General features: G+C 38.8%; 1 protein-coding gene across 4 annotated transcripts in view; it reads right to left on the bottom strand.

The window, feature by feature from the left end:
• The window catches only part of MAPK14 (mitogen-activated protein kinase 14), an 83,701-nt gene that overhangs the window by 24,239 nt on the left and 32,417 nt on the right, over positions 1–27,045 (bottom strand). For all 4 annotated transcript variants that reach the window (XM_030804250.1, XM_030804251.1, XM_030804253.1 and 1 more), the window contains exons 4-8: positions 13,993–14,104; positions 13,257–13,286; positions 12,888–12,935; positions 11,012–11,126; positions 10,366–10,437 (exon numbers count right to left, since the gene is read on the bottom strand). In XM_030804250.1, coding sequence (XP_030660110.1) covers positions 10,366–10,437; positions 11,012–11,126; positions 12,888–12,935; positions 13,257–13,286; positions 13,993–14,104 — 377 coding nt within the window. The remainder of the gene's footprint in view (positions 1–10,365; positions 10,438–11,011; positions 11,127–12,887; positions 12,936–13,256; positions 13,287–13,992; positions 14,105–27,045) is intronic.

Here is a 27,045-nt window from a genome sequence, read left to right as displayed (position 1 = left end):
GCTTTTGACGTGCTGCTGGATTCGGTTTGCCAGTATTTTACTGAGGATTTTTGCATCGATGTTCATCAGGGATATTGGCCTGAAGTTTTCTTTTTCTGTTGTATTTCTGGCAGGCTTTGGTATTGGGATAATACTGGCCTCATAAAATGAGTTACAGGGGAGTCCCTCCTTTTGTATGTTTGGAATAGTTTCTGAAGAAATGGTACCAGCTCTTCTTTGTACCTCTGGTGGAATTTGGCAGTAAATCTGTCTGGTCCTGGGCTTTTCTTGCTTGGTAGGCTATTTATTACTGCCTCAATTTGAGAACTTGTTATTGGTAGATTCAACGTTTTCCTGGTTCAGTCTTGGGAGGTCACATGTGTCCAGGAATTCATCCATTTCTTCTAGATCTTCTAGTTTATTTGCATAGAAGTGTTTATAGTATTCTCTGATAGTTGTTCATATTTCTGTGGGGTCAGTGGTGATAGCCCCTTTATCATTTTTATTGTGTCTATTTGATTCTTCTTTCTTTTCTTCATTATTCTAGCTAGGAGTCTTTATTTTATTTTATTTTATTTTATTTTATTTTATATTTTTCAAAAAACCAGATCCTAGAGTCACTGATTTTTTTGGAAGGGTTTTTCTTGTCTCTGTCTCCTTCAGTTCCACTCTGATCTTGGTTATTTCTTGTCCTCTGCTAGCTTTGGGATTTGTTTGGTCTTGGTTCTCTAGTTCTTTTAGTTGTGATGTTAGGGTGTCAATGTGAGATCTTTCTAGCTTTTTGATGTGGGCATTTAGTGCTATAAGCTTCCCTCTTAACACTGCTTTAGCTGTGTCCCAGAGATTCTGGTATGTTCTCTTTGTTCTCATTGGTTTCAAAGAACTTCTGATTTCTGCCTTAATTTCATTATTTATCCAGGAGTCATTCAGGAGCAGGTTGTCTAATTTCCATGTAATTGTGTGGTTTTGAGTGAGTTTCTTAATTTTGAGTTCTAATTTGATTGTGCTGTGGTGTGAGAGGCTGTTTATTATATTTTCAGTTCTTCCAGTTACTGAGGAGTGTTTTACTTCCAAGTATGTGATCAATTTTAGACTAAGTGCAATGTGCTGCTGAGAAGAATGTATATTCTGTTGTTTCTGGATAGAGAGTCCTGTGGATATCTATCAGGTCCAGAGCTGAGTTCAAGTCTGAATATCCTTGTTAATTTTCTGCTCGATGATCTGTCTAATATTGACAGTGGGGTATTAAAGTCTCACACTATTATTGTATGGGAGTTTAAGTCTCTTCGTAGGTCTCTAAGAACTTGGTTTATAAATCTGGGTGCTCCTGTATTAGGTGCATATATATTTAGGATAGTTAGCTTTCCTTATTGAATTGAGCCCTTTACCACTATGTAATGCCCTTGTCTTTTTTGATATTTGCTGGTTCAAAGTCTGTTTTGTCAGAAAATAGGATTGCAACCCCTGCTTTTTTCTGCTTTCCATTTGCTTGGTAAATTTTCCTCCATCCCTTTATTTTGAGCCTTTGTATGTCTTTGCATGTTAGATGGGTCTCTTGAATACAACAGCATACTGATGGATCGTGATTCTTTATCCAGCTTGCCTTCTGTGTTTTTTAATTGGGACATTTAACCCATTTACATTTAAGGTTAATATTTTTTATGTGTGAATTTGATCCTATCATCAAGATGCTACCTGGTTATTTTGCAGACTTGTTGAGGTAATTGCTTCATAGTGTCACTGGTAAAAGAAAACAGTGTGTTTTTGTAGTGGCCAGTAAGATTTTCCTTTCCATATTTAGTGCTTCCTTCAGGAGCTCTTGCAAGGCAGGCCTGGTGGTGACGAATTCCCTCAGCATTTGCTTGTCTACAAAGGATTTTATTCTCCTTCGACTATGAAGCTTAGTTTGGCCAGATACGAAATTGTGGGTTGGAAATTCTTTTCTTTAAGAATGTTGAATATTGGCCCCCAATCTCTTCTGGCTTGTAGGGTTTTTGCTGAGGTCCACTGTTAGCCTGATGGGCTTCCCTTTGTAGGTGACCTAGCCTTTCTCTCTGGCTGCCCTTAGTATTTTTTCCTTCATTTCAACCTTGGAGAATCTGATGATTATGTATCTTGGGGTTGATCTTCTCATGGGGTATCTTACTGGGGTTCTCTAGGGATTTCCTGATTTGAATGTTGGCCTGTCTTGCTAGGTTGGGGAAGTTCTCCTGGGTGATATCCTGAAGTGTGTTTTCCAACTTGTTTCCATTCTCCCCAATTCTTTGAGGTACCCCTATCATTCGCAGGTTCAGTCTTTTTACATAATCCCATAGTTCTCAAAAGTTTTGTTCATTTCCTTTCATTTTTCTCTAATCTTGACAGCAAGATAGTCTTCAAGCTCTGAAATTCTTTCCTCCACTTGGTCTATTTGGCTATTGATACTTGTGGTTGCATTATGAAGTTCTCATGTTGTGTTTTTCAGCTCCATCATTTATGTTCCTTTCTAAACTGCTTATTCTGGTTAACAGCTCCTGTAATGTTTTATCATGGTTCTTAGCTTCTTTGCATTGGGTTAGAACATGCTCCTTTAGCTCAGTGAAGTTCATTATTATCTACCTTCGGAAGCCTACTTCTGTCAATTCATCCATCTCAGCCTCAGCCCACATCTGTACCCTTGCCGGAGAGGTGTTGTGATCATTTGGAGGAAAAGAAGCACTCTGGCTTTTTGAGTTTTCAGCATTTTTTCATTGATTCTTTCTCATCTTCATGACTTTATCTAGCTTTGATCTTTGAGGCTGCTAACCTTTGGAGGGGTTTTGGTGGGGACCTTTTTGTTGATGTTGTTGTTGCTTTCCATTTGTTTTGCTTTTAACAGTCAGGCCCCTCTTCCATAGGGCTGCTGCAGTTTGCTGGGGGTCCACTCCAGACTCTATTTGCCTGGGTCCCTCCTGTACCTGGAGGTGTCACCAATGGAGACTGCAGAACAGCAAAGATGGCTGCCTGTTCCTTCCTCTGGGAGCTCCGTCCCAGAGGGGCATCAACCTGATACCAGTGGGACCGCTCTTGTATAAGGTGTCTGGCGACCCCTGTTGGAGGGGTCTCATCCAGTCAAGAGGCACAGGCCCACCTAACGAAGCACTCTGGCTGCCCCTTGGTGGAGGGGGTGTGCTGTGCTGGGGGGACTCTCACTCATCCAGACTGCCTAGATTCCTCAGAGCCAGCAAGGGGAAAGACTAAGTCTGCTGATCTGTGGAGATTGTGGCCACCCCTCCCACCAGGGGCTCCATCCCAGGGAGACTGGAATTCTGTCTGTAAACCCCTGGCTGGAGTTGCTGAAATTCCTGCAGAGAGGCCCCATCCCGTGTAGGGGGATGAGTCAGAGTTCAGCCTAAAGAGTCAGTCTGGCCATGATGTGCCACCACCACTGTAGGGTCTACACTGTAGGGAATTCCTTCTAGGTCCCAACCGCCTAGTCACTCCAGCACCAGCAGGGGAAAACAGCAGACTGGAGCTGCAGTGATGACAGCAACCCCTCCCCCAAGGAACTCAGTAGTCTTATGTAGTCTCCAGCCAAGAGGCCACTAGGAATCTACACAGCTCTGTGCTTGGGACCCAAGGCCCTGGTGGCGTGTGCTCATGAGGGGGATCTCCTGAATCACAGGTTGCACAGATCTTTGGAAAAAGCATGATTTCCTGGGCAGGGTAGCACAATCACTCACCACCTCCCTTGGTTTGGGGTGGGAGCTCCCCTTGCTCTTTGCAGCTCCCAGGTGGGCTGTCGCTCCACCCTGCTTTTCCCCACTCTCCATGGGTCATGCTAGCCACCTAGTCAGTCCTATTGAGAGAAGTTGAATACCTCGGTTGCCAGTGCAGGATTCACTCACCGTTTTCGTTCTTCTTGTTGGAAGCCTCTGACTGCAGCTATTTCTAGTCGTCCATCTTGTCCCCTCCCCAGTATTTCTTATATCTTTAAAGGAAATCCAGGAATTACTAACAACCAGTACCAAAATAATCTTTCAAGAAGCAGACTAATTACAAAACCCAAGCAAAAGGTAGAACAGGAAGATAACTTGAAGAGATCTAAAAATGCATAAACCAATACCACTAACCATGTGTAATTGAGTTTAAATGTAATCTAAATAAAATTTTAATGACATTTAAAATTCAGGTAAAAATACACAGAAAACTTTGAACAGAAAGTGATAGGGTTTGGATGTTTTGTCCCCTCCAAATATGTTGAAATGTGATCCCCAGTGTTGGAGGTGGGGCCTGATTGAAGGTGTTAGGGTCTTGGATCCCTCATGAATGGCTTAGTTCCCTCCCCACATTAATGAATGAGTTCTCGCTCTATTAGTTGATGCAAATGATGGTTGTTTAAAAGAGTCTGGCATCTCTCTTGCTCCCTCCTTTGACATGTGACATGCCTGTTCCCCCTACCACCATAAGTGAAAGCTTCCTGAGGTCCTGACCAGAAGCAGATGCTGGCACAATGTTTCTTTTACAGCTGTGCAACTGTGAGCCAAATAAACCTCTTTTCTTAATAAATTACCTAGTTTCAGGTATTCCTTTATAGCAATGTGAAATGGACTACCAAAGAAGAGAACTTCCCCAATGTGATTAAAGGGCATTTATGAAAAACCAACAGCTAACATCATAATCAATGGGAAGAGACTGAAAGCTTTCCCCCAAGACAGGAACAAGACAAGGATGCCTACTTTCACTGCTGCTATTCAGCATTGTAGGGGAAGTTCTAGACAGAGCCATTACATTAGATAAGAGAAAGAATTAAAAGCATCAAAATTGGAAAGGAAGAAATAAAACTATCTCTGTTTGCAGATGACATGACCCTATATATAGAAAATCACCAAGAATCTAGAAGAAAGCTGCTAGAGCTAATAAATACATTGAGCAAATTTGCAGGGTGTAAGATCAACAATCAAAAATTAATTTGGTTTCTATTTATCAACAATGAACACACCAAAGAATTTCCATTTATAATCACAGCAAAAATAATAAAATACATAGGAAAAAATTTAACCAAGGTAAAAGACTTTACAACTAAAAACTATAAAACACTGCTGAAAAAAAATAAAGACTTAAATAAATGGAAAGAGATCCTGTGTTCATGAACAGGATAACTTAATAGTGGTTAAGATGTCAATATCACTTAAAGTGATCTAAAAATCTGACACAATCCCTATCAAAATTCTAAAGCCTTTTTTTGCAGAAATAGAAATGCCAATTGTTAAATTCATATGAAATTACAAGGGACCCAGAATAGTCAAAGCAATCTTGAAAAAGAAGAACAAAGCTGGAAGACTCACACTTCCTGATTTCAAAGCTTACTATAAAGCTACAGTGATCAAAACAGTGTGGTACTGTCATAAGCATAGATATATAAACCAATAGAATAGAACTGAGAGTCCAGAATTAAACCCACACGTGTATTGCTAATTATATAAACCAAATTTCTAAGAAACAGGTAAAAGGTGAATGAAACAAAAAACAAAGGAGAAATCCTAGGGTACCATCTTGATTCGACGGGGGAAGTAATAGTCTCTCTATGGTGCTAGAGTAACTGGACTTCTAGATGCAAAAGAATGAAGTTGGGCCCCTACCTCACATTATCTATAAAAATTAATTCAAAATGTTTCAAAGACCTAAGTATAAGAGCTAAACCCTATTATATTCCTAGTAGTTACAAAACTCTTAGTAGAAAACATAGGGGTAAGTTCTTCATGACCTTGAATTTGGCAATATAGTCTAAAATATGACATCAAAGAAGCATGAGCAATGACAGAAAAAAAATAAATTGGAACTTTGTCAAAATTAAAAATGTTTTATGTATCAAAGGACATCATCAAGAAAGTGAAAAGACAACCCACAAAATAGGTGAAAATACTTGCAAATCATGTATCTGATAAGGGTCCAAGATATATAAAGAACTACCACTCAACAACAAAAAGACAAACAACCCAATTAAGAATAGACAAGACTTGAATAGACATTTCTCCAAAGAAGACATACAAATGGCCAATAAGCAGATGAAAAGATGCTCAAAATTATTAGTCATGAGAGAAATGCAAATCAAAACCACAGTGAGATACCACTTTGTAACTACTAGGGTGGCTATTAAAAAAAAAAAAAAAGAACAAGTGTGGAGATACGGGAATCCTCATACATTGCTGGTGGGCATGTAAAATGGTGCAGCCACTGTGGAAAAGAGTTTGGTGGCTCTTCAGAAAGTTAAACATAGAGTTACCATATGATGCAACAATTCCACTCCTAGGTGCATAACCAAAAGAATCAAAAGCAGGGACTCAAACAGATGCTTGTATGACAATGTTCACTGCAGCATTATTCACAATAGCTAAAGGTAAAAACAACCCAACTGTCTACCAACAGATGAACAGGTCAACAAAATGTGGGATATATTAAATACTTACAATGGAATAGTATTCTGATACATGCTACATCATGGAAGAACCATGAAAACATTATACTAAGTGAAATAATCCGGACACAAAAGGACAAATACAGTATAATATGATTCTACTTCTATGAAATATCTAGAATAAGCAAATTCACAGAGACAGAAAGAACAGAGGTTACCAGAGGGGAGAACGGGAAGTTACTGTTTCATGGGCTGAGTGTTTCCATCTGCGGTGATGAAAAAATTCTGGAAATAGGTAGTAGTGATTGTACATCATGAATGTAATTAATGCCACTGAATTGTACACTTAAAATGGTTAAAATGGGGCCGGGTGCAGTGGCTCATGCCTGTAATCTAGCAATTTGGGAGGCTAAGGTGGGTGGATCAGTTGAGGCCAGGAGTTTGAGACCAGCCTGGCCAACATGGTAAAACCCCGTCTCTACTAAAAATACAAAAATTAGTCAGGCATGGTGGTACACACCTACAATCCCAGCTACTTGGGAGGCTGAGGCAGGAGAATCACTTGAGCCCGGGAGGTGGAGGTTGTAGTGAGCCAAGATCATGCCACTGCACTCCAGCCTGGGCAACAGAGCAAGACTGTCTCAGAAAAAAAGGTTAAAATGGTAAATTTTATGTTATACACATTTAACCACAAAAATATTTTCAATTCAATTTCCAAGTTAAACTAGCTACATTTCTTTTTTTTCTTCTCTACAACGTTACTGCTCATCACTAGCTGCATTTCAGTTGCTTAATAATTAGCCACAGGCAGCTGGTGCCTACAACCACCACATTGGATAGCACAGATATAAAACATTTGCAATACCACAAAAGTTCTAGTTCATAGTTCTTACTTACAAGCCAAAACCACCAATTCCAAATGCAAAATGGTCAATAAATAAGGAAAACAGGGAGAAAACTGGACACTCAAACAATGAGTACCTTCTAGAGCAAGCTTTTCCAACCAAGGGCCTGCGGGCTGCATGTGGCCCAGGGCTTTGGATGCAGCCCATCACAAATTTGTAAACTTTCTGAAAACATTACGAGATTTTTTTTTTTTGCAATTTTTTTTAAGCTCATCAGCTATCATTAGTGTATTTTATGTGTGGCCCAGGACATTTCTTCTTCCAATGTGGCCCAGGGAAGCCAGAAGATTGGACACCCCTGTTCTAGAGGTTGAATTTAAAAATCATAAATAAGTGGCAGTTGCATGTCTTTCAGGCTGAAGGAAGAGGGTATGAGGCCAATACATTCTCCAAAGGTTTTGAAAAGAGGAGTTCTACAAATTAGAAGAACAGCGAAGAACAGAATATTGGAAAAGAAATTGTGGGCTACGTGACAGGTAGCTTTGGATTATATTCTCTGGGTCTTGGTTTCCTCATCTATTAAAAACAGGGGATTCAACTAGATGTTTTCTAATTAACTTTCTGATCTCATTGGTACTTTTCCAAAAAAAATGAATGGAGATTACTAACATCTTCAAGATCAGCCAAGATTAAACTAAAATTCAACTGGGTTAAACTCTAGTTGTACTCAACACTAGCTGCAAACTAGAAGACTGCGCTTTGACCCATGACAACAAAATGGAGTCTTTAGGGTGGTCCCCAGGCATCTAGAGTTTTAAAAAGCTCTGCAAAGTGATTCTGACACACTATGAGGGTTAAGAACCACTATGCTGGAACACAAGTGACCGTATAGTTCAGGCAGAAAAAGATAATGGGAAACATTTTCCTCTTTTCTTCTTGTCAGGCAATCAAAGCTGTATCTACACAGATGGCAACTTACAAGAGAAAGGTTAAGTATATTACAAATAAAAATCCTTTGAATTCAACTTTTACAATCCAGGAGAGAACATCTGTCTGAAAAAGAGCCAAGTAGAATAAAATAAATAACTAAAACCAAAATTTTGAAATGAATTCTCATGTATTAAAAAATGAATCCCTTATTAAAAAGTTTAAACACTAGATTGTTTATCTAAACCTCACAGAAGAAAAAGACCTAAGCACAAAGGGAAGATTTCCTACAGGCAGAAAGTTAGCATTTAAACGGGTCAGGGAATAGACAGGTATCTGTGAGATGGGACCACAAAGGTACAAGACCCACACTGCTTTGAAAACTTTCTAACACTAGTCTGCCAAGGAGATCCATCCTTTCCTACCTATCACAGAATTAAAAACAAAACATTAATGATTCATAGGTAGACAATTAAGTGAGAGGGCGAAGGGGTAATCTGTTTTGCAAGGCCATTACTGAAGATGATGGCTAACATTTACTGGCAGGCTCGTCTCAGTACTTTCTAGTTATTATCTGGCTGAATTCTTACGACAACCTTGTGAGTATGTATGATTATTATCATTTTATGGTTAAGGAAACTGAGAGACATAGAGGTTAGAAAACTTATTCAAAGTTACATAGCTGGAAATAAAAGAACTAAGATCTAAACCCAGGAAATCTGGCTCCAGAGCATGTGCTTAACCTGTATGTTATACTGTCTTTCCTTCTCTGCCACCTTGTGTGTCTACACCAGCATGGAGGTCTGTGACTGACTGAATAGGAGATACAGACACAAGAAGAGGAAGGGGAGCGGAGAACAGAGAATAGCATCAGGACAGCAGCTACTCCAGAGGACAAACCAAGGGTGGGACTCTGAGATATGCACCTGAGGAAAGGGGGAAGTATGAATTTTCCCTAATTCTCTTACCTTGGACTGTCATATATATATATATATATATATATATCAAATTTCTGAGAAACAGATATAAGGTGAATGAAACAAAGGACAAAGGAGAAATACCAGGTATTAAACTAATTTAAAATCCAGAGGTAGGGAGTAATAAGGTAAGATAAATACAGGGAGACTGGACTCTGTATCAATCCTGATATTCAGAGAGAAAGAAACAGCTTTACCTGAGAAATAGAGGTTTTTTCAGTTCATAATGAAAGTACATTCTCTCTAGCAGAAGATAGTTAGAACACGTGGGTAGATATCACAAACATCATAGCCATTACAGAAGTATATCCCCAACCCCTAAGCAAGTGAACTGACGTTCTGGTTTATAAACTCAATTGAGTTTATTTAGGTAAGGGACTAAAATGGCTTTTAGATCTCTAGGCATAATAGATCAGAGGTAGCATGTCTAATATTGCCCAACCAAAACCACCTGAAGGCTAGTTAACTCAATTCTATGAAAATAAAAAAGATCCCCAAAACTAATTCTAGACATATATTTTAACATTCTTTCTCACTTAAACATCTTCCATAAGTAGAACTGATGAGAGTTCCAACAAACCACATTTTTCATGACATTATTACTAAACCATGAAACAAGCATACCACAGATAGGAAAAGAGCTAAAATAAAGGGGCTATAATAAACCATAAACTAGACAGTAAGTCTTGGAGTAAATTAGGGTTTGGCTGCAATCTGGGAAAAAGTTGTGCTGGAAAAACAAAAGTACATTACATGGTAACCTTTTCACTTCTTGTTTTTACTATTTGTTGTCAAACAACAAACATAACAAGTAAGCAGTATATCATTGCAGGTACCAAACACAGCCCTTTTAATACATAAACATAACAGCAAGATGCCCTTCATTTATAAACAGGTATCTTGTGTTCATTAAGTGTTTATACAAGTAGACTAAAACTGTCACTGGGATCTGGAGTTTCTCATGAGTATGCTCAGGTCTCAGAACTGCTGTGGGATGATTAATAAGGGATTGTTGCAAAAAGAAGACAGATTTGATGGGTTTTTCAACTTATGAGGAATTTTTCCAACTCACAGAAGTAAACTGAAGCCTCTTGCTTGGCAAGGCAAGCTACTCAGTAAGAAGAAAGACCTCATAATGCATTATCTAGACTATAAAAGCAAAATACTGAGAGCCTTCCCTGGAGATAAGTAAAAGGAGTATACATCCATGGACACTGGAATACAGATAAGAAACAAGAATCCAAAACTTTTTAAAGGATACGGTCTGTACCAGGAAACAATGTTCTTCCAGTCAACAGCTCGGCCATTATGCATCCCACTGACCAAATATCAACTGGCAAAATTAAAAAGAAGTAAAAGTATATGCGATGTCACTGTTACTATTCTTGGCAACAAATGAAACCGTAATGAGGGGTGAAATATTCAAATTACTATTTAAGACATCTGAGACTCAACAATCATACTCATTTTTACAGAAATAAATAGCTTACTAAGATCTTCACCTGACTAAAGGGCTATTCAAAGGTGGGGTAAGTCAAAACACACTTAAGAGAAATAAGCTGTTTAAAAAGGGGCAAGTTTCTTATTAGTACAATGGTAGATTCTTCCAAGTAACATTGAGGGGTTAAAATTATGGACTAATTGTCTTTAGGTATAAGTACTCAGAGAATATATTCGAAATCTAAATAAATAAAAACCCAATTGCTAAATCGCAAGGTTTAAAAGCTGTGTATAAAACCCCACTTCCCCATCTGAGGAAGTGAAATATTTTTACTTGCAGGCTTTAAAAGGATCACTGAGGGAAGAAAAGGTATTTCTTCCCACTCCCACCATCTCTACTTCTGAGAATCCCAAATGCATCCAACATGGAATTAAATAAGGCCCTAAATAACCAAGGCAAGTAATACCTGTCTGGTTGTAATGCATCCAGTTCAGCATGATCTCAGGAGCCCTGTACCACCTAGTGGCCACGTAGCCTGTCATTTCATCATCTGTGTGCCGAGCCAGTCCAAAATCCAGAATCTAAAGGGCAGAAGAGGAACAGACAAACTGCTAAGACTTAGAAACAGGCAGGGAAAAAAAAAAAGCAACAACCACAAACAAACCTCTGTTGCCTTATTAAAAAGGAGAACAAAATAGCACTTTCATAAAGAGATTTCCTGGTCCATGCTTAGAATGTATGGTAAATATACAGCAAGAACTTAAACTGAAATTACAAAAAGCAAAACAAAAATGTCACTCCTAGGTATTTAATCAAGTGCAATGAGAACTTACGTCCATACAGAGGTTTGCACATAAATATTCACAGTTGCTTTACACAGCCTCAAACTCAAGCAAATGTCCATCAGCAGGTGGATAGATTTAAAAATTCTGATATGTTCATAAAACAAAATACTATTACCAATAAAAAGGAAGAAACCACTGACACACACAATACCTAATCATTACACCAAGCAAAGGCCAGACACACAAAAATACACACTATATGATTCCATTTACATGAAACTCCAGAAAAGATAAACCTAATCTATAGTGTTAGAAGCAGATCCATAGTTGCCTGGAGCCAGAATTAGGGGTGGAGGGGTAGGGATTGACTAGGAAGGGACAAAATAAACTTTTTTTTTTTTTTTTTTGAGACGAAGTCTTGCTCTGTCGCCCAGGCTGGGGTGCAGTGGCGCAATCTCGGCTCACTGCAAGCTCTGCCTCCCAGGTTCACGCCATTCTCCTGCCTCAGCCTCTCAAGTAGCTGGGACTCCAGGTGCCCGCCACCAAGCCCAGCTAAATTTTTGTATTTTTAGTGGAGATGAGGTTTCACCGTGTTGGCCAAGATGGTCTCTACCTCCTGATCTCATGATCCACCCGCCTTGGCCTCCCAAAGTGCTGGGATTATAGGCATGAGCCACCGCGCCTGGCCATAAACTTTTTAAAGTAACCCAAATGTTCTTGGCTGGGAGCAATGGCTCACACCTGTAATCCCAGCACTTTGACAGGCCGAGGCAGGTGGATCACAAGGTCAGGAGATCGACACCATCCTAGCCAACATGGTGAAATCCCATCTCAACTGAAAATACAAAAACTAGCCGGGTGTGATGGCATGCACCTGTAGTCCCAGCTACTCAGGAGGCTGAGGCAGGAGAATCGCTTGAACCCGGGAGGCAGAGGTTGCAGTGAGCCAAGATCGCACCACTGCACTCTAGACTGGGCAACAGAGCGAGACTGCATCCCAAAAAAAAGAAAAAAAAAAAAAAGAAAGAAATGGTCTTTATCATAAATGTGAGTTAAGTGGATATATAATTTTGCCAAATGAAATGGTGCATTCTAATGTATAGAAATTTTTTTAAGTTAAAAAAATGAAATGAAACAAAACAAGTTCTAGAGCTGCTTGCTCTTTAGAAACAATTAGAAACAATTAATTCACTTATTTTTTATTTGAATTATTTTGAGTGAGTGGGTTTCTGCCATTTCTCCTCTTAGAAATGTATTTAATCTAGTTATCACCTCTTCAGGACTGCTTACTTGATATTTGACTATTATCCTCCTTTATTATGACTAATATATTAAATTTAAAATTTAACTTTATGTTAAAATAAAAACAAGTGATGCCACTTTCAATGTCACTTAGCTTACTCAGAAATGGTTTAAATTTCAAAGTCTGATAATAAAAATAACACGAATTTCAGATAGTCATGGCTCATAAATCTACTCCCTATGAAAGTTTGCCTGCTTAGTCAAACATATAATCTCAAAGTAAAGCAAACAATGAATACTGTCTCTTCATTTTACCTTCAGCTCACAGTCTTCATTCACAGCTAGATTACTAGGTTTTAGGTCCTAGGAAGCAAATACAGGGAAGACAGGATCAATTTTATAATGCATGATCAATTCTCCCCCTACAGGTAATAATGAGGATCCAGACATAAAAGACTTCATCCAGCTATCAAAAGACAATCTCCATCCTACAGTCAGTATCCAGTCCAAGTTAGCCTTACATAGAAAAAAACTACACAAAAATAATCAGCCTAAACCTACAGTAAAGTTGCAATCAATCAACATTTCAATGGCTAAAGTTTAGATTAGGATCTTGGCTAAATGCCATTCTTCCACTCTCACCCCACTTCCCCAAAATAATGTAATCAAAGTCACAATACATACCCTGTGAATTATGTCAGCTGAATGTATATACTGCAAAAGAGAAAAAAGTCAAAGTTACCTCCAACCTTCTATTGTCATATTATATAACATATTTGCTGCACATTTTCATGAATCAGTAAGAACTGCTAGTGTTAATAGTAAGATTAGAAATCAGCATAAGTAACTATCAGTATTGTGTACATTTACCATTACTATAATTTCCACAGCCATTGACTCCACTCAGTTGAGCTTTTAATCTATTTTCTGGTTGGCACTCTAGAGCTCAATAAGGACTCAAAGCGGCTAACTATCAAAGATGGGTTTAATCTTAAAACACTGTTTATCTGCCCCTCCAACAAATAAATTAGTCTTTCTTGACGATTTTTTGAAAATCTCAACATTACGCTGACCAGATATTAGATTACATCAAGAAATTATTGTTTAGATGTAAGAATGAAGAGTCCTTATCTTTCAGATATGCATACTGAGGTATCTATGGATGGTATTATATAATGTCTAGACTTGCTTTAAAATAATCCAGGCCTTGGGAAATACAAAAGAAACATGATTGGCCATATGTCGGCAACTGTTGTCACTGAGTGAACATGGCAGTTTGTTGTACTATATGACCCTTACTTCTGATTTTACGTGTTTAAATTTTCCATTAGAAAAGTTGTTTACTTGTTTGTTTAAGCCCTAAAAGGAGGGGAGAAAGGGAGAATTCGTTTTAAAAAATTATTACTTATATTATCTGTACCTTTAGACCTCGGAGAATTTGGTAGATAAGGAACTGAACATGGTCATCTGTAAGCTTCTGACATTTCACAATGTTGTTCAGATCTGCCCCCATGAGATGGGTCACCAGATACCTAGAAATTAGTGAAAAGTTACAAAACAATCTAGAACCCCTAAGAAAGTTCTTATCTTCACAAGACTTTTATAAGTTTTTTGGTTTTTTTGGTTTTTGTTTTTGTTTCTGAGATGGAGTCTCACTCTATTGCCAGGCTGGAGTGCAGTGGCGCAATCTCAGCTCACTGCAACCTCCACCTCCCGTTCACGCCATTCTCCTGCCTCAGCCTCCCAAGTAGCTGGGACTCCAGGTGCTCACCACCACACCCGGCTAATTTTTGTACTTTTAGTGGAGACGAGGTTTCACCGTGTTGGCCAAGATGGTCTTGATCTCCTGACCTCATGATCCACCCGCCTTGGCCTCCCAAAGTGCTGGGATTACAGGTGTGAGCCACCACGCCCGGCCTGACTTTTCTAAGTTTTTAAGGGAAGGCTACCCTTCCCTTAAAATGGTAGCTGTAACACGATGACAGCTAAAAGTTAACAACTACTCATTTTGCGGGGGCGGGGAAGGGCACCTCATTAACTCATTTTCAACATCGCTATTCTTTTTTTTTTTTTTTTTAGAGACAGGGTCATGCTCTGTCATGCAGTGGAGCAATCATAGTAATTCACTGCAACCTCAAACTCCTGGGCTCAAGTGATCCTCCTACCTCAGCCTCCCGAGTAGCTAGGACTAAAGGTGTGCACCACCACGCACAGCTAATTTTTTAAAATTTTTCTGTAGAGCTGGGGTCTCACTATGTTGCTCAGGCTGGGCTCTAACCCTTGGTCTCAGGTGATCCTCCCAATTCAGCCTCCCAACATTACTATTCTAACTTTAACTACCTGCCATCTATTCTAAACACTTACATACTCATTCCTACTTGACATATCTTTTTCCAGGTTATCTCAAGAAAAAAGAAACCAGGCCAAGCTTTGTGGCTCACACCTATAATCTTAGCACTTTGGAGGCTGAGGCAGGAGTGTGAGATCAGCGTAGGCAACATAGGGAAACCCCATCTCTACAAAAAATAAGAGAGAAAAGAAAACAAAAAAAACAAAGGTAGGGATTAGAAAGATACACATGCCAAGTATCAGTTTTCTTAAAAATGTTATTCTTGCATGACAAATATATAGTATAACTTACTGCATGGCTATAATTAAGTATCTTGTAGTTTTAAATCCACTGCTACATTTTCATTTCATTATAAGTCTTTCACATTATAGGTTCTAAAATAGGAGTTTTTTTTATTTTCAAACTATAATTCTTTTTCAGGAATGACTAGTGAAAGGATTTTGTTCATTGACAATATTCCTGCATTTACCTTAAAGGAAGGAGGAACACGTTTTTTCTGGAGGCAAGATGAGGCATTCCAGAATTTCTCCTCACAGGTGTGGTGCTGGTTATTAATCCCATCTTTATGTGGTAAGATTAGGGAATGATTACATTCAAGTCCAACAGGTTCACCACACATATTCTAGACACAATGACTTAACCCATTCATTACTGTATTACACAGCTACGGAAACATAAAAAGTAGATCGGGTCTAAAAAGGCTGTTTATTTTTTTTCTTGAGACAGAGTCTTGTTCTGTCACCCAGGCTGGAGTGCAGTGGCACAAGCTCGGCTCACGGCAACCTCCACCTCCTGGGATTAAGCAATTCTCGTGCCTCAGCCTCCCGAGTAGCTGGGATTACAGGTACGTGCCACCATGCCCGGTTAATTTTTGTATTTTTAGTAGAGGCGGGGTTTCACCATGTTGGCCAGGCTGGTCTCGAACTCCTGATCTCAAGTGATCCGCCCACCACAGCCTCCCAAAGTGCTGGGATTAGAGGCGTGAGCTACCATGCCCGGCTAAGAGGCTGAATTTTTAAAAATAAGTGTAAGTTTTATTTACTGTCTAAGAATCATTCCTATTCCTGAGGTTGGGTAATAATATATATCAGCTGAGCTATAAAGAATGCTGATTTCATTTCATTTCTATTTGCATTTTTTATGAATTTTGGAGGGAAGAAAGCAGGTCAGTAATTTAGATCTATTATTAATGTATTATAAGAATAAACGTGTGTGTGTGTGACCTCTCTTTATATACCTACACACACAACTAATACACTATATTTATTACTTTCTGTCCTCCAAGAGGAATGGAATTTTTTTCTCTGTCATAATTTCCCGGTAGGGCTGCCATGGTCAGTTCTCAATTTCATGAAGATCAACAGGACTTAACCTAGTTGTAACCTTAAGATGTTAGCATTTCATATTTTTAAATCTTGCATGTTTATACTGCCTTGAGGAAAGAGTAGACTCTAAATGTAATTAATAAGTAAATGAGACTGAAACGTTTTAAGAAATGTTCCAATCTCAACATAACATAACCAAAGGCACTAACTAGCACTTATTCTGTGTCCAGCACTGCAGCAAGCAGTTTATTATGTCCATGTCTCATGTACTCTTCCCAATAACTCTGTGAGATAATGTCCATTAGCGTTCCCATTTCATTGACAAGGAAATAGAGACAGAATAAGGATAAGCCATCTACTCAAGGTCAAAAAGAGTAGTAATGTCAGGGGTTGGATCTAAAACTAACTGACCCCACAGACCATGATCTTAATCACAGCACATATTCTTCCAACAATTCTTTCAGCTGATGCAAAATTTACATCAACGGAATGACCTTTTTAAAAACTCTTACAAATGTCACAATAACTAGGGAAGCAGTATGTCTGAATAATTTCCTTAATAATTCTCAATACTGTATTTTCTCAATACTGTATTTACTATCAAAGTTAATCTTAACAAAGTTCTTAGGCTGGCAAGAACATAGCAGTATTCTGTCCTAATCACAGTTACTATATTTTTTAACCCTAAATTGATGCATAAGCTGAGGAAGACAGAATTCAATTTCGGTCGTATAAGACTACTTTGCACATAATTATATTGTTTGACATTGGATAATAAGAGGGTTATTCTTTGAACTTTTCTAAATAATTTTACGGAGAAGAGACGAACATAACTTATTTTTAAATAAAAATAATAATAGTCCTAACTAATATGCCTGAGCCAGTTCACAAAGGTTAGGCAAAACTACTAATGAAACCATAGCAACTTCAAGTACAGCTATTGTGTGTAAATTGTTACCAGTGAGTTAAGAAATCTTAGGCAGCCAGAGGACCACTGACTGCATGGTGAGAGAGAGAGAGAGCTTTTAATTAGAACAGTTTACCACTATGTAATTTCTCTCAAATCCTTTCCCCCTCAGAGACCACATCCATTTTATCACCAAAATTTAGAATGAGGGTGAGACTGCCAAAACATTATGTAAGTTTATAAGATTAATCAGTCTATATAGTAATAACTATCAAGCATTACTACTAAGCTACAATGAAATAAACTGAAAGGTATTATTTATGGCAGAAGCATCTTGCAGGAACTAACTTAATCACTATACTTGTTTCCAGGAGGCCCAAAGACCAATCCATGACCACCAATTGTTACATTCTAACTCCCATATAGAAAGATTTTCAAAATAAGTCTTACAACAGGGGACAAAAGCAAGCATCATGCAAAGTTGCTGATTGTTTATGGAAGATGCACCAACTTCTAAAAATAATGAACAGGATGGGGGGCAAGGAATATAAATGAGCACGTTTTAAGAAGCACATTCCAAAAGAGGCATTAATGGAGAGTCACATAATTTCTATAGTATTCGTTTCTGAAAGGCATAGTCAATTACATTTTAGTAAAGACATGCCTAATATTGTCGATGTACCTAAAGTAAATTAAGTAAAGTAAATTAAGGAAAGTTAGACTTGAGTATGGTTGGAAAGCTATCTAGTTCTCACATCTTTACAAAGGAATTAAGGACTTTATTAGGCTAAAAGCTGAAAACAATTTCATGGACTTATACAAATCTTGTTTTTCACTTTTCTTGTGAAGTTGGTCTTCTTTAAATTTAATCAAAGTATAGAGAGCACAAATCACATTTCTCAATGTGACTCCTGTGAGTAAAATGTACTGTGACAGCAAGAAGGAAGAACTCTGTCATAAATGCTTTTCAGTACTCTAGACAGCACCCCATTCTACAGCTTCATTTATACTTCTTGGATAATACCCAATTGTTAAGACCAGCACCACTGTCCCTGCCCTCTTCCTCCCCACCTCTCACTTTTTAAAGCACAGAACAATCAGAAAGAACCTATGTAGAAAAAACTTTTCTGTATCTATAGACTGGCGTCTCTTACTGCTATCAGTCCTATTCAAAGCAATTATCAAAAGGCAAAAAACAAAACAAAACAAAACAAAACAAAAATTTATTCCATATTTAAACAGGGTGCTTAAAACAATCACAGGGATTGACAATTTGTAAGCACAAGCTTCTGCAACTCACCTATTGATCCTTGGGACTTACTACAGTCTATTCTCAACACAGGGGAAGAGTGATTCTTTAGAAATAAAACTCAGATCAGGGCACTCCTTTCCTCAAAAGGCTCCCTATTTTACTAAAACACAAAATTCCTTTCAATGGCAGATAAAGCCCTACCTAATCCAGTACTCTGCCCCTAATTACGTCTCTGATTTCATAGTCTATGTCTCTGTCCCTTGCTCTTACTCAGCTCCACACTGGCCTCCTTGCTCCAGTTCCAATATATCATGCAGTCTGCCTCAGGACCTTTGCACTGACTTCCTCTTCTGCCTGGAATGCTCTTCCTCTAGATACCCCCAGGTCTAATTCCTCTACTTCTTCACACTTTTGCTCCAAATTCATCTCAATAAGGCCTATCCATTTAAAATTCCATCTTCCCCCCCACCCTTGTACTCCTAATACCCCTTTCCTGTTCTACCTTTTCTTTTTAGTTATAGCATTATTGTCTGCTAACAGACTATGTAATTTCCTTTTTTATATGCTCACTGTTGTTTATTGTTATCTGCTTGTACAATGTTCATGGAGGACAGGGTTATTTTTTGTTCCCTATAGTATCTAAAGTACCAAGAACAGTGTCTGATAGATAGTAGGCACTCAATTACCACTGAATGACTCAGGACAACTCATACAGCACTACTAGTAAGACAAGACAAGGGCTCATTTTATTGAAATACGTGTGCCAAAGATCTTATCTGGTAAGCAGACCGGACTGTTCTAATTTAGGGGTAAAAGAACCATTCAGCAGCCAAATAGGCAGCTTAGTAGGCTTATTTCACAACAAATTATTCTCACTTGAAGCAAAGATTACTAAAAGATGCCCTCTACATTACCTGCATCAATGAAACTAGACTCAATATTTTACCACACAGTCTGCATTACAGGATGAAAACAAAAAAGCTAGTCAAAGGAGAGAGCACTGAGCATGCTTTCAGGCAACCAAATCATCAACCAGTTATAAACAGTGACAGCACAAAGTCATTCATTGATTCTATCACTCCATCAACAAATACGTATTTCTGGGCCCTGGGGATGCAGCAGTGGGAAAGACAGATACAGCATTTAGATGAAAGGAAGGCATATATGAATATATAATCATAATAAAGGGACATATGGTGCTGGAGAACACACAGGAGAGAGTCCCAGCACAGACTTAGGAAGGAGTGAATTAGAGAGAGATTGCTGAGGGACTCAAACTCTAAGCTAGGCCTTGAAGCTACCTTACCTTTTAAAACTAGCTAATCTGAGAAAAATGTGGCATCTTATCAATCATGTCAGGCAAAAACTGAATGATATTTTCTTAAGAGATATGTAACTTATTTAGATTTCAAACATGAGTTTGTAAAAACATCTACAAGGAGTTTCACCACCCACCATCCCCATTTCAGCAGACCTCTCTGATAAAAAAAAAAAATTGTAAATATAAATGTCAATAGTTAACTCATTAATCTTTATCCTAGACCACTTCTCTTCCTGTGTTCACTATCTTGAGCACTTAGCCTAGTTTCAAGCAACTAGGCTAGGTATTTTTTTCAGCATTATTTCCAAAAATACCATGTTTATTAGCTAAATTAGGAAATAACCTATAAGTCCAAGCAACTCGGCTAGGTATTTCTTTCACCATTATTTCCAAAAAGATCACATTTATTAGCTAAATTAGGAATAACCCTACACACACACACACCCAGAATTCATTAATGCACAATTTTTATCAAGTACAAAAGAAGAATCAATAGTTATTTTCATTTAACACTCTCCGTTCCACACAAATCTCTTTTCTGTACACTTTACATATTTCCTTCATTCTCTCTCTGGAATAAATTTCAACTTCCACATCCTATCCCTATTTGTTTCTTCGGACACAGTTATTACCTTCTTTAGAGGCTTTTCTCCACTAAGCTTCTCTAATATTCTGAGTTCATGCAGCACCCTGTAAGTTGTCTAGACATTACAGATTTGACTCAGCCCTTCAGTTATTTTAGGTAAGCATTTCTTAATAAGAAATACCTCATTTCTTTAATAAGACCATAGCAATTGGAAAACGAGACAGGCCCTTAGTTTTGGCATCTTACATAGAACTTAACACAATATTTACTCAATAAGAAAGGGTAGCAGACTTTCAAATAATAATCATAGCCTTAGATCAGAAAAATGTGATGAGAAATAGGTTTAGAGCCAAAAGACCAGGGAGAGATGCAATTTTGTATGTGATATTATACAATTAGGTTCATCTCTCTCAACCTCGGTTCCCTCATCTGAAAATTAGAGATAATACCATCTATTTCACAGGGTTGTTGTGTCAAATGAGATTACGTGAAAGCCCTTTGTACCCTCCAAGATGTTACTGAAAAAAAGAAAGTTGTTATAGAACTGCTCACCCACGTTTTGTCAGTTTCACTCATAAGCATAAGGCCCTGTTTTTTAAAGAAAGGACATAGTTGTAATGCTGGCAAGAAGTCAAACCAAAGGAAATTAAAGTCAGATATTAACAATGAGAAGCATCATTACATAAATTTAAGTTCCCAGAAAAGTCTTAAATCCATTTCAGATTTTCAACTAGTATGCCCATCCAAAATATTTCCTAATGTGTTAAGGATCCAGGAGAAAACTGCCTCTGGTAAAATGATATCTTTTTATCACACACTATGGAATGTGTTTGTGTGGGGAGGAAGGGGGAGAGAGTTGTAACTATGTCATCCCACATAAAAGTAAAACCTTTCATCCTTTTTCCAATTCCATTTCCAGTTCCCAGTACCCTTTGATCTCTTCTCTAAAGCAACTACCTTAATGAGGCTTAGCTTATAAAGCCCCAAAGATCTAGTCCCTCCCCATTCCAGCTTCATCTTTTGCCATATACACCTCTATTCCCACCAAACACACACACACACACACACACACACACACACACACACACACCCCTTTTCTGCCCTCAGCTCCCTCTCTCGGCCCCTGGATGAACTTGTACGTTCCCCACCTTTCCAACTCTCCTTCATCCGTTAAGCCCTCTGTGTATACATCTTTTTTGCAGAGGCTTTCCTGAAGACACCTCACGTCTGGGTTAGGTGGCCATACTATGCAGTCCTTTAGCACTCTATACCTGCCCTATAATGGCAATTCTTGTGTTCACCTGTTTAACGAACAATGGAGTGCATGTTACTGTTCTAAGTGCTAATGATTCAGCAACGAAGAAAACAAACTCCATGCTGGAACAGAGCTTACAAACAGAGGGAGAAGACAGACAACAACAAAATTTGCTAAGAACAAAGCAGGGTAAGGAGTAAACAGTGACAGTAGGGGTACTATTTCAGTTAGAATGGTAACAAAAGAAGAGCTTCTGATGAGAAGACCCCTGGGTAGAGTCCTGAAGGAAAGGAGACAGTCATGTAGGTATGTGGGGAAAAAGTTCCAGGGCAATAACAGAAACTGGTGCAAAGGTCTTATTGCAAATGTGGTTGTCTGTACTCAAAGAACAAGAGGCCAGAGTGACTGGGGTGGAGACAGAGTAGAAAGAGGATGAGGTGAGGTTAGATTAGAGAGTACACAGGAGACCAACTCATGTAGGACCTTTCAGGTCTTACCACATGGTATGTTGTTTGATGATTTACATTGTTCTTCTCTCCCATTAACAGCCTCAGCTCTTATTTACTGTTATATTCCTCAGAGACTATTACTGTGCCTAGCATAAGGTATTCAAATATTTATTGAACAACATCAGGTTAAAATGTAAATCCAGAAATTTCCTTTACCAGTTCAGTGTTTTCAGCAACTTTTACACTGAAATAAAAAGCTAAACTTATTAGTTGAGCAATCATTGTTAGTAAGTGGAAGAAGTGATCTCTTCTCATTGGCTTTCACTAAAACAAAGGCTGCTGATTAGCCTTGTTGTAGGTCTTCTGCTCTATCATGGTAGAATCCAAAACCCCACTTCCATTTCCCTCTTCAAGAATGAAGCAGAGATAAGGAATTCAGTGTAAGAAACCTGGGATGGGAACTTGTAAAATAAAGGAAAAAGTATCAGAAGACTAATTTCCACTTAACTCATGACAATTCAGTTTCCATGAAATTTGAGGAAATAGTTCCCAGGAGGAATCAAAAAATTCTTGTCTACTATGCTTGTGCAAAGAACCACCATAGTTAAGAAAAAAGGTGTGGGGGGGTGCGGCATGGTGGCTCATATCTGTAATCCCAGCATTTTGGGAAGCCAAGGTTGGGGGATTGCTTGAGTCCAGGAGTTCAAGACCAACCAAGGCAACATAGCAAGGCCTTGTCTTTACGAAAAAATAAAAATAGCTGAGTCTAGTGGTGTGAGCCTGTAGTCCCAACTACAAAAAGAAAACACACACACACACACACACACACACACACACAAAGAAAAGGCAATACTGTAGTAATACTAAATTACAGCTTGCTCTGGTGTTAGGTTCAAATATTGGCTATTTAAGATTTTTGCATTTCTACTGGTAATATCTGTTGCATACACAGGAATACATATGCCCGCAGTCTCTTGCCAAACATTGCTATCAAGAAGCCAACAGAAAGGCCCGAAGGATTTCCAATCATTTAAGAGATCTAGATGTACTGTATCTTTACAAAATTTTGCCATCTGTACAACCACATCCTATGGCGGTCAAGAGCAACTCAGTATATCCATCTTTTAACACTACATTTTCCAAAAATCATCTCCATCCAGATTCAGTAACTGTATATTGTTCCTAATGTTCAAAATGCACTACCTATTGTTCCTTTCTCAAAGGTATAGTCTTCATTTGCAAGAATTAAAATTTAAAACATAGCAAAAATCTGAAGTAGTCATGTACCACATAACAATGTTTCAGTCAACAGTGGACCACATATATCACCCTGTCACCTGGGCTGGAATGCAGTGGCGCAATCATGGTTCAATACAACTGCTGCCTCTGGGCTCAAGTGCTCCTCCCACCTTAGACTCCCCAGTAGCTGGGACTACAGGCATGCACCACCAGGCTCAGTTAATTTTTTACATTTTTTTTGTAGAGAAGGGGTTTCCCTATGTTGCTCAGGCTGGTCTCCAGCTCTCGGGCTCAAGTGATCTGCCCACCTCGGCCTCCCAAAAGTGCTGGGATTATAGGAGTAAGCCACTAAGCCTGGCCTACAGTACCATATTTTTACTGTATGTTTTCTATGTTTAGTTATGTTTAGATACACAAATACATAGCATCGTGTTACAGTTACCTACAGTATCCAGTACAGTAACATGCCATGCAGGTTTGTAGCATAGGAGCAACAAGATATACCATATAGACTAGGTGTGTAGATTATACCATCTAGGTTTGTGGAAGTATACTCTATGATGTCTGCACAATGACAAAATCACCTAATGACATGTTTCTCAGAACACATCCCAGTCATTAACTGATGCATGACTGTATATAAATTAAAAGTGCTAACCAAAACATAAAGGCACAAATACACGTACCACATGATTAAAAGTCAACTCTAGGCCAGGTGCGGTGGCTCACACCTATAATCCTAGCACTTTGGGAGGCTGAGGTGGGCGGATCACTTGAGGTCAAGTGCTCATGACCAGTCTGGCCAACACAGTGAAATCCCACCTCTACTAAAAATACAAAAATAAACCAGGTGTGGTGATGTGCACCTGTAATCCCAGCTACTTGTGAGGCTGAGGTAGAAGAATCACTTGAACCTGGGAGGCGAAGGTTGCAGTGAGCTAAGATCGTGACCCTGCACTCCAGCCTCAGTGACAGAGCGAGACTCCACTTCAAAAAAAAGAAAAAAGGAAAAGAAAAAGAAAAAAAAAACTGTAAATCTGAAAGTAATTAGAGATTTTGCTAATTAGCATTTAAAAATTTGTGTTCAAATTATAGCCTGCTCTAAACAGGCAGCTTGTAGAACCCCTCTAGCCTACATTATGTCTGGTTTGGCCAGAAATGTAGGTTTTCATTTGTTTACTTGTTTTGTTTCAATGTGAATTTGAATACTTTTAGGAAGTGCAGATGTATTTTGTCACAGACCCCACCACTCCCAATTGTGTAACACTGAACCTCATTTATGTTCTTTGTGTGACCCTGAAGGTATTTAAATTTGCAAACCCTGCAATTGTAGGTGAAGATGTTTAGTTTCTTATGCATATCCCAAAATAACTTTAGAAAACACTGAAATGGCTGGGCGTGGTGACTCATGTCTGTAATCCCAGCATTTTGAGTAGCCTAGGAGAGCGACCACCTGAGCTCAGGAGTTCGACGCCAGCCTAGGCAACATGGCAAAACCCCATCTCTACCAAAAATACAAAAATTAGCTGGACATGGTGGCCCACGCCTGTAGTCCCAGCTACTTGGGAGACTGAGGTGGGAGGATTGCATGAGCTGGGAGGCAGAGGTGGCAGTGAGCCGAGATCTCACCACTGCACTCCAACCTGGGTGACAATAGGGCAAGACCCTGTCTCAAAAAAAAAAGAAAGAAAACACTGAAATAACTATAGTCCTGAACTACAGTGATTTTTTCAGTGATATGAACATCACATTAAAAAGTAAACAATGGAACATTTTTCTAAAGGCAAACAAGTTCATTCTATTTTCAGAGACTTTCTGTAATTTAAAACACTTCAGAAGTCAACGACCTCAATTCTCGTCATTTTACAGGGAAATGACTGGGCCTACAGTGGTAAAGTGACTTGTCCAAGGTCATATGGCCAATTCGTAGCTTGGATACAAAAGTGCTTTGAATTTGTTTCCCCCAACCAGACACTTTCGTCGAAAGGAAGGGCGACTGTTTCTGATTATTCTGAGCCTGTGCCAACACTCTGCTCAGTGTTCTGCATTCAGTAAGTAGTCAACAAGTAGCAATGAGATTTGCTTCCAAGAGGTAAACTCAGTTATTGTTTATAAAAAACAGAATCCAGCTAGAGTTAAATAGAAAGAACAGATTCCTGCTCAACAGCCATAGTATTTGTTGAATAAATGAATGAATGAATGGTTGAATGAATGAATGAAACCTTAGTTCAAAGGTAGATTTGTAGTTGCTGGGTCCTTACATGAATGAAGGAGCCAAACAAAGGCACTACTATCAGTAACACTTAACCTTTTAAATAGACACTGGCCTTAATTAAGGTCTTTTCACATAGGAAAAATAGGTTCTTAATCCGGTTCCAGAATGCCCAATTAGGCCAAAATACAGCATTTTGCACTTCGCACAAGTCAGCAAATCATTTCCTTTGTTATATAAATCCATCCTTAGTATACCTAAAGTTTTGGGATACAGCTCAGAACTCAAATGTTTTCCAAAGTAATTCACAAACACATTACTTCAGCATTTCTTCCACATTTAGGAAAACTATTTTTAAAAACCATTCATTCTGCAACATTCCCTTTTCCAACTATAGCATACAGTAGGGCTCAACAAACTGTAATATACATGCCCCTGGGTAACATCCAGTAATCTCTGGAAGCCTCCATATTGTTGTATCAAGCAGGGCTGCGAGAAGAACAATTTTTCTTAGTTATTGGCTACTTTTTTCCTTTGTTTCTTAAATTTTCATTAGCAGGATCAAATTTAATGTGGCCAAGGAGATCTTGTAGGTGGACCAAATTCTCCTCTCTTAACTTCTACTCTCAGCCATACACTGTTCCAACTAAATTCAAATGGTGGAGAAATGTTTTTGCCACCTTTCCTCCTTCCCTTTCCATTTCATCTTATTTCTTTCTTTCTCCCTTTTCTTAGACAGAACATAGAAGTTCAAACATATCCCCTTTGTGTCCTGTGGGAAAGGAGTAAATGGTGTTTGCGATCAGCCCAGAATAAGAATGGCAGAAACTGAAACCAAGATAAGGGTGAGGAGAAACTGGTTAGGTTCAGCCCTGGGGTCAATGGGGGAATGGAGGTTAAGGAAGAGAAGTCGTGATCTTCAGTTCTGTTTTGGCTTTCATAATAGTAACCCTTTCCATTTAGGAATGCAAAATTTCAATGTGATCAAAAGTATAACTGTGTTTAAGGTTTTTTTCTCTTTCATGGTATAGTGTATCTGTGAACTGGGGGCAGGGAGAGCTGTGTCAACTCAGATACTAGAAAAGCTACTATAGTAGAGAGCTCACACATACATGGGAACACTTGCTAGAATCTGTCTTATGCTCACCAATGTGCAACCTGGGCATGTGAAGGCACTAATGACACATGTGGCAACCCTTGCCAATGGGGTCAGGAGCCAGTGTATTAATGATCCCCATCTGAGGTGCATTACGTACAGCTTCTTAGATCTTGGCAGTTTTCAGCCCAGTTGTCCATAGTGGTGACCAACTCAACATATACTCATAGAAGCTTTCTCTCCTTCCCTGTTTCATTTTCACTAGCCCCCCACTACTGGTTCCTGAGAATCCCAGGCTCTGCTTTCTAGGGGGATCCCAGGCTAAAACAACAGAGGTGGTTACAAAGCTGGGAGAAGAAGACCTTCTCAACAGGTAGAGTCTGCCCCTTATCCCAGTGTAGAAATCTAATACTTCGAGGACCAGCATGTAGTTCTAGTATCATCTCCCACATGCATGGGCGATAAGAGCAGGGAGTCTATA

The sequence above is a fragment of the Nomascus leucogenys genome, chromosome 22a (genome assembly GCF_006542625.1).
Source record: "Nomascus leucogenys isolate Asia chromosome 22a, Asia_NLE_v1, whole genome shotgun sequence".
Taxonomy (NCBI): Eukaryota; Metazoa; Chordata; class Mammalia; order Primates; family Hylobatidae; genus Nomascus; species Nomascus leucogenys.
Note: the sequence above shows the minus strand (reverse complement) of the source record. Positions and strands in the feature narration are given on the sequence as shown.